Source organism: Mustelus asterias, unplaced genomic scaffold (genome assembly GCF_964213995.1).
Source record: "Mustelus asterias unplaced genomic scaffold, sMusAst1.hap1.1 HAP1_SCAFFOLD_74, whole genome shotgun sequence".
NCBI lineage: Eukaryota > Metazoa > Chordata > Chondrichthyes > Carcharhiniformes > Triakidae > Mustelus > Mustelus asterias.
The window spans coordinates 888,504-901,604 of record NW_027590134.1 but is presented as its reverse complement, the minus strand read 5'-3'; the positions used below and the strand labels follow the sequence as shown (position 1 = coordinate 901,604).

General features: G+C 46.1%; 4 protein-coding genes and 1 non-coding gene across 5 annotated transcripts; 2 read left to right on the top strand and 3 right to left on the bottom strand.

The window, feature by feature from the left end:
* The first annotated feature begins 4,384 nt into the window (after nt 1-4,384).
* On the top strand, nt 4,385-4,774 carry LOC144483481 (histone H2A-like). Its single transcript, XM_078202174.1, has one exon. It carries the CDS (start codon nt 4,385-4,387, stop codon nt 4,772-4,774), a length of 390 nt encoding a protein of 129 aa, XP_078058300.1.
* Nucleotides 4,775-5,556: 782 nt separating this feature from the next.
* On the bottom strand, nt 5,557-5,967 carry LOC144483479 (histone H3). The gene has a single exon (XM_078202172.1). The coding sequence runs from the start codon at nt 5,965-5,967 to the stop codon at nt 5,557-5,559; it is 411 nt and encodes a 136-aa protein (XP_078058298.1).
* A 1,351-nt stretch (nt 5,968-7,318) lies between these two features.
* On the bottom strand, nt 7,319-7,630 carry LOC144483484 (histone H4). Its single transcript, XM_078202176.1, has one exon. It carries the CDS (start codon nt 7,628-7,630, stop codon nt 7,319-7,321), a length of 312 nt encoding a protein of 103 aa, XP_078058302.1.
* A 612-nt stretch (nt 7,631-8,242) lies between these two features.
* trnal-cag (transfer RNA leucine (anticodon CAG)) lies at nt 8,243-8,325 on the top strand. Its single transcript has one exon. It is a non-coding gene; the product is annotated as a tRNA-Leu (tRNA).
* A 3,288-nt stretch (nt 8,326-11,613) lies between these two features.
* On the bottom strand, nt 11,614-12,264 carry LOC144483478 (histone H1-like). Its single transcript, XM_078202171.1, has one exon. It carries the CDS (start codon nt 12,262-12,264, stop codon nt 11,614-11,616), a length of 651 nt encoding a protein of 216 aa, XP_078058297.1.
* Between the last annotated feature and the right edge of the window lie 837 nt (nt 12,265-13,101).

The window sequence follows — 13,101 nt, the reverse complement described above, 5'->3', positions numbered from 1 at the left end:
AGCACAGGAACAGGCCCTTCGGCCCTCCAAGCCTGCACCGACCATGCTGTCTGACTCAACTAAAGCCCCCTACGCTTCCGGGGACCATATCCCTCTATTCCCATCTCATTCATGTACTTGTCAAGACGCACCTTAAAAATCACTACCGTATCCGCTTCCACTACTTCCCCCGGCAACGAGTTCCAGGCACCCACCACTCTCTGTGTAAAAAATCTGCCTCGTACATCTCTTTTAAAACTTGCCCGTCGCACCTTAAACCTATGCCCCCTATTAATTGACTCTTCCACCCTGGGAAAAAGCTTCTGACTATCCACTCTGTCCATGCCTCTCATAATCTTGTAGACTTCTATCAGGTCTCCCCTCAACCTCCGCCACTCCAGTGAGAACAAACCAAGTTTCTCCAACCTCTCCTCATAGCTAATGCCCTCCATACCAGGCAACATCCTGGTAAATCTTTTCTGTACCCTCTCCAAAGCCTCCACATCCTTCTGGTAGTGTGGCGACCAGAATTGAACACTATATTCCAAGTGCAGCCTCAGTCAGGTTCTATAAAGCGCCAACATGACTTGCCAATTTTTAAACTCAATACCCCGGCTGATGAAGGTAAGCATGTCGTATGCCTTCTTGACTACCTTCTCCACCTGCATTGCCACTTTCAGTGACCCGTGTACCTGTACACCCAGGTCCCTTTGCCTATCAATACTCTTAAGGGTTCTGCCATTTACTGTATATTTCCTAGGTGTATTAGACCTTCCAAAATGCATTGCCTCACATTTGTCCGGATTGAACTCCATCTGTCATCTCTCTGCCCAAATCTCCAACTGATCAATATTCTGCTGTATGCTCTGATGGTCCTCATCGCTATCCGCAAATCCACCAACTTTTGTGTCGTCCGCAAACTTACAAATCAATCCTGTTGCATTTTACTCCAAATCATTTCTATATATTACAAACAGCAAAGGTCCCAGCACTGATCCCTGAGGAACATCACCACCCCAAGCAATAGATTGAGAGACTGTTAATCCCACAGTCACACACAATGAATGATTGAGAGAGAGTGAATTCCACACCGACACACAGTAATAGATTGAGAGGGAATTAATTCCACACTCTCACAAACTAATAGATTGAGAGAGTTAATTCAACACACACACACTGTAATAGATTGAGACAGGGAGCTAATTCCACACTGACATACAGTCATAGATTAAGAGGGAGATAATTCCACACACTCTCTGTTTTGGATTGCGAGAGAGATAATTCCACACTGAGACACGGTAATAGATTGAGAGAGTTAATTCCACATTCACACACACTAATAGATTGACAGTTAATTTCACATTCATACAAGTAATAGATTGAGAGACTTTTAATTCCACACTCGCACACAATAACAGATTGAGAGAGAGTGAATTCCACAGACACACAGTAATAGATTGAGAGAGTTAATTTCACACTCACACACAGTAATAGATTGAGAGAGAGTTAGTTCCAAACTCTCTCACAGTAATAGATTGTGAGCAACTTAATTCCACACTCTCACACAGTCATAGATTGAGAGGGAGTTAATTCCACACTGACATACAGTAATAGAGAGAGAGAGATAAATTGACACTCTCACACAAGAAAAGATTGAGAGAGATTGAATCCACACAGACACACAGTAATAGATTGAGAGAGAGTTAATTCCAAACTGACACATTAATAGATTGAGAGCCGAGTTAATTCCACACTCACATACTGTAATAGATTGAGAGAGATATAATTCCACACTGACACACAGTAATAGATTGGGAGAGAGATAATTCCACACACACAGTAATAGATTGAGAGTTAATTCCACACTGACATGCAGTAATATGTTGAGACAGAGGTAAATCCACATTGACAGACAGTAATAGATTGAGAGAGAGATAATTCCGTACTCTCACACAGTAATAGATTGAGAGAGTTCATTCCAAACTGACACAGTAATAGATTGAGAGCGAGTTAATTCCACACTCACATACAGTAATAGATTGAGAGAGAGATAATTCGACACTCACATACAGTAATAGATTGAGAGAGAGTTAATTCCACACTCATACAGGTAATAGATTGAGGGACCGTTAATCCCACAGTCACACACATAAATAATTGAGAGGGAGTGAATTCCACTCCGATACATAGTAATAGATTGAGAGAGAGTTAATTCCACATTCATACAAGTAATAGATTGAGGGACCGTTAATTCCACACTCTCACACAATAAAAGATTGAGAGTTACTTCCACACTCTCACACAATGATCAATTGAGAATTAATTCCACACACTCTCACAGTAATAGATTGAGAGAGAGTTCATTCAACACTGACACACACGAATAGATTGAGACAGGGTTAATTCCGCACCCACACACAATGATCGATTGAGAGAGAGTTAATTCCACACTCTCACTATGAAGCTCAGTTAATCAACACATACATTTTCAACTGGGCCATTGTCACATTGTCTAATTTGGTAAAGCCAGAAGTACAGTACTTATTTACTATCTCTGCCATACCCTCTGCTGCAGTGAGCAGTTTACCCTGCTTGGCCCTTATGAACCCCACTCTATCCTTCACTAATCCTTTACAATTAATATGTTTGAAGAACATGTTATGATTTGTATTAGCGCAGCCTGCTAACATTTCCTCATGCTTCCTCTTCATTATTCCAGCCTTAGCCCCTCTCCTGCATTTTGAGCTGTTTTTCCTGGTTTCTATTGCTATTATTATTCCAGCATGCATCATATGCCTCTTTTTTCTTCCTTATTTTCTCGTCAATAACCTTAGACATCCAGGATACCCTAGCTTTGGACACTGCATATGTGTGTCTGGTGGCTATGTACCTGGCTGGCATCCCATTCAACTCAACTTTGAAAGTCTCCCATTTGTCAACCACTGTTTTATCCTCGCAATTTGCCTCATTTGCCACATTTTGCCCTCACTTAATCTATCTGTTTCCTTTTGAAGCCTCCTCACGTATACTTCACAATTAATTTCTTATCTATCTTTATGCTGTCAGCAAATTTAGCAACGGTACCTTCAGTCCCTTCATCCAAGCAATTTTTATAAATTGTAACAATTTGTAGCCCCAGCATGAATACACCACTCATCAGATCCTGCCACCCAGAAAAATAACCATGTGTGCGAACTCTTTTTGACCTGTTAGCGAGCCAACCATCAATCCATGCCAAAATGATACGCCCAAAACCATGAATGTTTATTTTACACAATAACCTTTAATCTGGCACTTTGGCAAATGTCTTCTGGAAATGTAAGTACAGGACATCCACCGGTTCCCCATTCACAGCACATGGGCCTCTTTCAAAAAACTCCAATAATTTAGTTAAACATGATTTCCTTTTCAGAAAACCATATTGACTCTGCCTGATTGCCTTGTATTTTTTCCAAGTTGTAATATCTTTCAGAATGGCTTCTAACATTTTCCCGATGACAGCTGTTAGGCTAACAGCCTGTAGTTTCCTGCTTTCTGTCTCCATCCCTTTTTGAATCAAGGTATTACATTTGTCATATTTCAACCTGATGGAACATTCTCCAAAGCCAGGGAATTTTGCAAAATTAAAACAAATGCATCAACTGTCTCATTCGCCACTTCTTTCATGTCCTTCACGAGAAGTCCATCCGGACCCAGGAATTTGTCAGCCTGTCGACCCAACAATTTGCTCAATACCACTTTCCCTGTTGATTGGAATTTTCCTGTGCTCCTCCCTTCCATTTGCTGGTTTACAGCTATTTCTGGGATGTTACTTGTATCCTCTATAGTGAACACCAATGAAAAATACATTTGCCAATACCCTGTTTTCCATTATCAATCCCCCAGTTGCACTTTCTATAGAACCAATGCTCACTCTGCTAACTCTTTTCTTGTTCAACTATCTACAGAATCTCTGACTATCCACCGTAACCCCGTAACTATCCCCGTAACCCCACATAGTTATCCCGCAAATCCATCTAAACTATGCATCCCGGGACACTAAGGGGCAATTGAGCACGGCCAATCCACCTAACCCGCACATCTTTTCAATCGCTTCTCGGCCTTTTGGCTAAGATCAAGTGCAGTATGGATTGGATGCTGCACTTGGTTGAGGTCATTAGGTTACATTGAAGTTTCATATGAAGCAATTTTTAAAAGTGGCATCTCGGCCTTTTGGCTCAGATGCACATGAGCTCAAGCCTTGGAGGAGGAACCTCCCCCTCCTCCATTCAGCTTGGCTCATGTAGATCGGGCCCAGGACAGGGTAATTTGGTCGCTTGCCCTGTCTTGTCAGCCTGGATCGGAAATGTCTCAACTTGTTGAGACTCTGAATTGAATTTGATTGAATTGGAAAAGTACAAAAAAAATGTCTGGAAGAGGAAAGAGCGGCGGGAAAGCTCGGGTCAAGGCCAAGTCTCGCTCCTCCCGGGCTGGACTGCAGTTCCCGGTGGGCCGTGTTCACAGGCTCCTGAGAAAGGGCAACTATGCTGAGCGTGTGGGTGCCGGAGCCCCGGTCTATCTGGCTGCTGTGCTCGAGTATCTGACCGCTGAAATCCTGGAGCTGGCCGGGAACGCGGCCCGGGACAACAAGAAGACCCGCATCATCCCCAGACACCTGCAGCTGGCCGTCCGCAACGATGAGGAGCTCAACAAGCTGCTGGGAGGGGTGACCATCGCTCAGGGCGGGGTGCTGCCTAATATCCAGGCCGTGCTGCTGCACAAGAAAAGCAGCGCTGGGGCCGCGAAGAGCAAGTGAAGCGCCCATTCTTTAATCTGATAACCCAAAGGCTCTTTTCAGAGCCACTCACTTTATCTGAAAAAGGGCGACCTGGTGTCTATCGGTCAGTTTCTGCACTGCTATTCACAGCACAGCTGTTTCCCGCTTTGTTCTATCAATCCGTACTATTGACACATACAGTATTTTAATGCAGGTTGCTGTTGTTTATCGGGGAAACCATCCCAGTGAAGTGAATTGATCCTATTTCAAATATAATTGCTTTAAAATGTGATCATCTGCGAGGATATTCATCTGCAGCCCATCGGTTTTCAAAGTCAGTCACTGGATCTGGAAAAGTGTTAATTATTGTCTATGTGAATGTGCAAGCGTTCCTGCAATGGCTATATCTGTGTGAGTGGGTTACTGTTGGAGACATGCTTCATATTCTGAACGTCATTGACACAATTTTCAACACTCTCGCTGCGACTCGAAACACGTGCGGAGAAAGTGGATTTGCGGAATAATGGCTCGGAAACTGAAATGATCGCAGGTTTAATAAAACTACTTTTAAAATTAAATTGTGGTAGAATTGTTAACGGCATCGTTTTTACTCGAACCATCAAAGGATTGGAGATATGAGTGACCCCAATGCAACGGAGGGTTAATTGTAACATTGAGAGGTGTCAGTACTAGAGTCCTGGGAATATTCTGTCCTGGGAATTCAAACACTAGAATCGTTAACAGGAGATCGCAGCTCTTTCATTTGCCGATTTGGTGGCTCTTAAAAGAGCCGTTGTTGTTCTTGGTGCTGAGGTCGGGGTTTAGGCGCGTTCCCCGCGGATGCGGCGGGCCAGCTGGATGTCTTTGGGCATGATGGTGACTCGCTTGGCGTGGATGGCGCACAGGTTGGTGTCCTCAAAGAGACCCACCAGATAAGCCTCGCTGGCCTCCTGCAGGGCCATGACGGCCGAGCTCTGGAAGCGCAGGTCTGTCTTGAAGTCCTGAGCGATCTCTCGCACCAGGCGCTGGAAGGGCAGTTTGCGGATCAGCAGCTCGGTGGATTTTTGGTAGCGGCGGATCTCCCTCAGAGCCACAGTGCCGGGTCTGTAGCGATGAGGCTTCTTCACTCCGCCCGTGGCTGGAGCGCTTTTCCGGGCAGCTTTGGTAGCCAGCTGTTTGCGAGGAGCTTTCCCCCCGGTCGATTTGCGCGCTGTCTGCTTGGTCCTGGCCATTTTCTGAACGGATGCAGCACAATCTGAGACACAAAGACTGTTAATACAGAGTCTGCGCTGCATCCGCCTTTTTAAACTCTGCGAGGGACCGCCCCCAGCGGGAATTGGCCCAGGAAGTTTCAATCAAACTCTGACCAGCGAATTAATGTCTGTACCTCAGGTTCTGATTGGTTCAGTTGTTTTCTTAACCGCCCCTTTCAGAAATTCCGCCGTTTTCTGTGCAGGAAATAACCGTTTGTATAAAATAAGTCTTCATTCCGTCCTTAATAAGATAATTCCCAGAAACATTGAAGATTTGAAGTCTATCTCCCCCCACTTAGTGCTTTAGACCCTTTTCCCGCTCTCTGAGCTGTTCATTCCCAGAATCTCACGCTGTTCCACTCGATCCCTGTCCCTTTCCTCTCCAGCCCATTCAGATTTCCCCTCTCCTGTCGCTTGTAACATTCGCCGCCGTTTTCGGGGGAAAGGATCAGAAATCAGTCGCTTCTCTGTCTCCCTGAAGCCGGTGTGAAAGGGGTTGAGTCTGTTGTTTGTTACAGAGAGTGACTTCATATTTGTCCCGTTTGACATTACTGAATAGAGCCGTTTGCTGCCCGTGGCGGACAAATGTTCACAAATGAAACCTCTTTGTAAAATAATCTTACAGCAGAATATTAATTGAGAATCTATTTTTAATAAGTTAAGAATTTGTCTCAATTCCCTTTCCCGCGCTGAAATTGGCGGCATTTCCCCAATTCAAAATTTCTGCTGGTTGACAGTTGAAGCCAATGATTGGCTCAATGTTCACATTCGATGCTCTGCGATTGGTTCAGAGCTGCGAATGCGGAGAGGATGGCCAATCAGAAGCAGGCTGGGGTTGGAGCGGCTCAAACTGCGGGAATTGCGGGTTTGTGAATGACTGAGCGGAAACTGATCAGTTTCACAAAGCGTCAGTTTCAGTGCAGGAAACAACCGTCTGGGGCAAATAGCATCACAACTGGGACTGATTCCAGTGAACGATTCACCGGCTGCTGCTACTAAACTCCGCTATTCCAGAGAAAGCTTTGATAAACTCTATCCAAACACTGGGTGATTAAACAGGAGTGATGCGGCGTTTCACTGAGGGCACATGTCAACTGGGGGCTGCTCAGACAATCCACTTAAAAATTTCAAAAACAATCCGCATCGCTGCTCCAAATGAAATGTTAAATTCGGTGATTCCCGCACTGTAACCTAAACAAAACAAACATGCATCTCAAGTACTGAACAGCCTATCCCAGCCCCCGTCCCCAGGTCAATGCTCTCTCTGTGAGGCGGTGAGTGGCTCTGAAAAGAGCCTTTGTTGTGTGTTCGGTAGGAAGGTTCCAGTTGTTCAGCCGCCGAATCCATAGAGAGTGCGGCCCTGGCGTTTCAGAGCGTACACCACATCCATGGCAGTGACCGTCTTGCGCTTGGCGTGTTCAGTGTAGGTGACCGCATCCCTGATCACATTCTCCAGGAAAACCTTCAGCACCCCGCGAGTCTCCTCATAGATCAAACCCGAGATCCGCTTGACACCGCCACGGCGAGCCAGGCGGCGGATTGCTGGCTTGGTGATGCCCTGGATATTATCACGGAGCACTTTGCGGTGCCGCTTTGCGCCGCCTTTACCCAGTCCTTTGCCCCCTTTCCCTCTGCCAGACATGATGATTCTTCACTCAGATCACTGCACAATATGGGAGAGGAACTCTTTCAGGCTCCTTTTATACAGCCCGCCCCGACCTGACTGAGAAAGGCGGAGTGAGAGCAGAGAGGGGAGGAGACAGAGTGAAGATCAAACACAGAGCGGGAGGGAGGAGAGAGCCGGACTGACACACACACACAGAACGGCCCGTGATCTTTCAGCTCCACCTCCAGTTTCTGCAACCGCCAATTTCAACCCGTTTATTAACAATGGAAGCGAAACACAGCTCCCCACACAAACCCTTCCAGAGCCGCCCTTCACACACAAGAGTTTCTACAAACCCGGAGCTTTGAAATATGGAATCAAAACAGAAAATGCTGCAACTAATTAGCAGCTCCGGCAGCTTTTGTGAAGAGAGAGACAGAGTTAACGTTTCGGATCGTGACTTTGTTCTTTTGTGTTTTTAAACCTGGTCCCGTAATAATTCCCAGTCAGTAATATTCCGACCTAAACACAGTCGATTCTATAGCAAGAATCTTCCTCCGGAACATCCTCACACACATCTGCTTCTCGCTGTTTGCAAACACTTTATTGAAGCTGTTTGGGGCAATTTCCTGTGTTAAAATTAAGGGAGTCAGGATGGCCGAGCGGTCTAAGGCGCTGCGTTCAGGTCGCAGTCTCCTCTGGAGGCGTGGGTTCAAATCCCACTCCTGACATTGATTTTTGGCTAAGAATTGCCGTCTCAGAGCGCCAGGCACCTGGGTTCGATTCCCGGCTGAGGTCTCTGTCTGTGTGGAGTTTGCACATTCTCCCCGGGCTTCCTCCGGGTGCTCCGGTTTCCTCCCGCACACCAAAGTGCCTGTCAGGTTGATTGGCCATGCTAAATTGCACCGGAGTGTCCGGTCAATAAATAGGGTAATGGGGATCCGGACTGGGTGGGATTGAGGTCGGTTCAGACTCGATGGGACGATTGGCCTCCTTCTGCACTGCAGGGATTCGATTAAAAATTAGGCTGCAATGCGGTATTTAGCCACCAGTGTTACTGTCTCACACTATTAATAAGAGATAATATCAGGGTAGTACTGAGGGATGACATAGGCTCTGAGGAACAAAACGTGGAATCATTATGGGTAGAGATGAGGAATAGTAGAGGGAGAAAGACACTAGTAGGTGTGGTATATAGGCCCCCAAATAATAATGTTGAGGTAGGGAGGGCTATAAACAAGCAGATAAGGGATGCGTGTAAAAACGGAACGGCAATAATCATGGGGGACTTCAACATGCACATTGACTGGCAGACTCAAGTTGGTAAGGGTGGAATGGAGGAAGAGTTCTTAGAATGCTGTCGGGATAGTTTCCTTGAACAGCATGTTACGGAACCGACGAGGGAACGAGCTATTTTGGATCTGGTATTGTGTAACGAGGTAGGTAGAATTACGGATATTATTGTGAAGGACCCTCTTGGGTCTAGTGACCACAATATGGTCGAATTTCTGATTCAGATGGAAGAGGAGAAAGTTTGGTCCCAAACCAGTGTCCTCTGTTTGAACAGAGGGAAATATGATAGGATGAGGGATGAATTGGCTAAGGTAGACTGGGAGAGCAGGCTGGCAGGTAGGATAGCTGAGGAACAGTGGAGGATTTTTAAGGAGATCTTTTTCAGTTCTCAGCAAAAATATATTCCAGCAAAAAACAAGGATTGTAAGAAAAGGGAGAACCAGCCGTGGATAACGAAGGAAATAAAGGAGAGTATTAAAATAAAAACAGCTGCGTACAGAGTGGCCAAAAAAAGTGGAGAAACAAGTGATTGGGAAAAATTTAAGAAACAACAAAGAGAGACTAAGAAAGCGATAAAGAAAGGAAGGATAGACTATTAAGCTAGGCTAGCAATTAATATAAAAAATGATAGTAAAAGTTTTTATAAATATGTAAAAAGGAATAGAGTGGCTAGAGTGAATGTTGGACCCTTGGAGGACGAGAGGGGGGAGTTAATAGTGGGAAATGAGGATATGGCTGAGTCTTTAAATAAGTTTTTTGTGTCGGTCTTCACGGTGGAGGACACAAATAGTTTGCCAAATATTAACGATAGAGGGTTGGCAGCAGGAGAAATACTTAATACAATTAATGTTACCAGAGAGGCAGTGCTGGGTAGACTAATGGGACTGAAGGTGGACAAGTCCCCGGGTCCGGATGGAATGCATCCCAGGGTATTGAAAGAAATGTCAGAGGTAATAGTGGATGCGTTAGTGATTATTTATCAAAACTCGTTGCATTCTGGGGTAGTGCCGGTTGATTGGAAAACGGCTAATGTTATGCCGCTGTTTAAAAAAGGAAGGAGACAAAAGGCGGGTAACTATAGGCCGGTCAGCTTAACATCTGTAGTAGGGAAAATGCTGGAATCCATTATTAAAGAGGAGATAGCAGGGCATCTGGATAGAAATGGCTCGATCAATCAGACGCAGCATGGATTCATGAGGGGAAAGTCGTGCTTGACGAACATGTTGGATTTTTATGAAGATGTGACTAGGGCGGTTGATGGAGGAGAACCGGTGGATGCGGTGTTTTTGGATTTCCAAAAGGCGTTTGATAAGGTGCCCCATAAAAGGCTGCTGAAGAAGATTAGGGCACACGGAGTTGGGGGTAGTGTGTTAAAGTGGATTGGGGACTGGCTATCCGACTGGAAGCAAAGAGTCGGAATAAATGGGTGTTTTTCCGGTTGGAGGAAGGTAACTAGTGGCGTGCCGCAGGGATCGGTACTCGGGCCGCAACTGTTTACCATTTATATAGATGATCTGGAGGAGGGGACGGAGTGTAGGGTAACGAAGTTTGCAGACGACACAAAGATAAGTGGAAAAGTGAATCGTGTGGAGGACGGAGAAGATCTGCAGAGAGATTTGGACAGGCTGAGTGAGTGGGCGAGGATATGGCAAATGGAGTATAACGTTGAGAAATGCGAGGTTATACACTTTGGAGGAAATAATAACAAATGGGATTATTATCTCAATGGAAACAAATTAAAACATGCTACCGTGCAAAGGGACCTGGGGGTCCTTGTGCATGAGACGCAAAAGCCCAGTCTGCAGGTACAACAGGTGATCAAGAAGGCAAATGGGATGTTGGCCTATATTGTGAAGGGGATAGAATATAAAAGCAGGGATGTCTTGATGCACCTGTACAGGGCATTGGTGAGGCCGCAGCTGGAATACTGTGTGCAGTATTGGTCCCCTTATATGAGGAAGGATATATTGGCATTGGAGGGAGTGCAGAGAAGGTTCACCAGGTTGATACCAGAGATGAGGGGTTTGGATTATGAGGAGAGGCTGAGGAGATTGGGTTTGTACTCGTTGGAGTTTAGAAGGATGAGGGGGGATCTTATGGAGACTTATAAGATAATGCGGGGGCTGGATAGGGTGGAGGCGGAGAGATTCTTTCCACTTAGTAAGGAAGATAAAACTAGAGGACACAGCCTCAAAATAAAGGGGGGTCGGTTTAAGACAGAGTTGAGGAGGAACTTCTTCTCCCAGAAGGTGGTGAATCTCTGGAATTCTCTGCCCACTGAGGTGGTGGAGGCTACCTCGCTGAATATGTTTAAAGCGCGGATGGATGGATTCCTGATCGGTAAGGGAATTAAGGGTTATGGGGATCAGGCGGGTAAGTGGTACTGATCCACGTCAGATCAGCCATGATCTTATTGAATGGCGGGGCAGGCTCGAGGGGCTAGATGGCCTACTCCTGCTCCTATTTCTTATATTCTTATGTTCTTATGAATCTACCAGACATCTTTATTATGAGAGAAAGTGGCGATTGAACAAATATGCAATTCAAATGAAATTCAGCATCTGCTGTGTTTTGCTTTAGTCTGAATTTGAAATGATCTCTATTGAGAACGAGCCGGGCCGCGGGACAGGAATCATTTCCTTGCGGGATCAGCTCTTTCCTGAGAGATGTGGGTGGCTCTGAGAAGAGCCTTTGGGTTCAGAGGTTTACAATTTGCTCGGGTTGTTTCACTTCTTTCCTGACGCTTTCTTCGCTTTTGCTGCTTTCACTTTGGGTTTGGCCTTCGATTTAGTCACTTTTTTGACAGACTTTCCGCCCGTCACCTTCTTCACAGGAGACTTTTTCTTCAGGGCTGCTTTCTTCACCGCCTTTTTTGGAGTTGCCGCCTTCTTGCTGCTTGTTTTCTTCACTGTTGATTTCTTCACTGGAGTTTTCTTTGCTGCGGGTTTCTTGGCTGCTGCTTTCTTTGTTGTCACCTTCTTGGCCGCTGTTTTCTTTACTAAAGGTTTCTTGGCTGTTGGTTTCTTCGCCTTCTTTCCCATTTTCCCCGGGCTTTCCTTCTTAGCGAGTTTGAAGGAGCCGGAGGCGCCCTGTCCCTTTGTCTGCACCAGAGACCCTGTCTCCACCTTCCTCTTGATCGTTAACCTGATCTGGGAGACGCGCTTCCCCACATCCACTCCGCTGCCAGCCAAAGCTTTCTTTATCGCGGCCAGGGACATCCCCTTGCGATCGCTGCATTCCGCCACAACATTGAGGATCTGCTCGCCTAACTTGGGACCGGCTGCCGCAGGTCGGGGAGCCGCCTTCTTCTTCCTGGGAGACTTCACTTGAGCGGGAGCGGCTGGAGGAGCCGTTTCGGCGGCTGCAGTTTCAGTCATATCCGAGAGAGTGTGGAAAATCTGTGTGAGAGTCAGAACTGGATCCGAAATGAACCCAGTGGTGGCGGCACAGAGCAACTTAAAGGCAGAGAGCGGACGGAGCAGAGACAAGCTGCTGTCAGCTCCCGGCTCCTCCAGCCTCTCTGTGTTTCTCTCTCCTCTCAAACTCTCCCATTCCAATGAAATTCCGCCTCTCCAGAGATCCAGCTCACATCCTTCATGTCTCTGACACACGAATGTTTGCTGTTGAAAAGGTTTCACTCGAACTGAGAACTCCATTTTCCACTGAAACCCGTTTTACTGCTGCACTGATCGCGCTCTCACACGCGATAGCTGACATGTTCTCAACTTTTCCACTCAAATCTTCAATTTAGCGAACCATTTGCCTTGAAATCTAACTTTGGGGCTCAGCAGGGGGACTAAGGGAATCTTTGATTGGAAGATTATTTTATTTTACACAAGAGAGACTCGGAGATCTCATGATCAGAACAGACACACAAACACAGTTGGATTCGGCTGAACCGCCCGCTCCTTTCATACACTCTCTCTTACACAATATTCACATCTACACATTCACAGGACAAAACTTTCACCAACTGTAAGGTCCCAGGACGGAATTTCCCCTCCTTCCGGCCTTTGCTCCGGATTCCAGGGGGTTAGTTAGTTTTTCACCTCAGTAACTGTTAAACACTCTGAAGCCCGCTCCCCACAGATTGTCTTTGAATTCATTCATGGAATGTGGGCGTCGCTGTCTGGGTCAGCATTTATTGCCCATCCCTAATTGCCCTTGGGAAGGTGGTGATGAGCTGCCTTCTGGAACCGCTGCAGTCCATGTGG

Bases quoted from the DNA above. Each gene is read 5' to 3' on its own strand.
- LOC144483481 (XM_078202174.1), top strand. From the start codon at position 4,385: ATGTCTGGAAGAGGAAAGAGCGGCGGGAAAGCTCGGGTCAAGGCCAAG.
- LOC144483479 (XM_078202172.1), bottom strand. From the start codon at position 5,967: ATGGCCAGGACCAAGCAGACAGCGCGCAAATCGACCGGGGGGAAAGCT.
- LOC144483484 (XM_078202176.1), bottom strand. From the start codon at position 7,630: ATGTCTGGCAGAGGGAAAGGGGGCAAAGGACTGGGTAAAGGCGGCGCA.
- LOC144483478 (XM_078202171.1), bottom strand. From the start codon at position 12,264: ATGACTGAAACTGCAGCCGCCGAAACGGCTCCTCCAGCCGCTCCCGCT.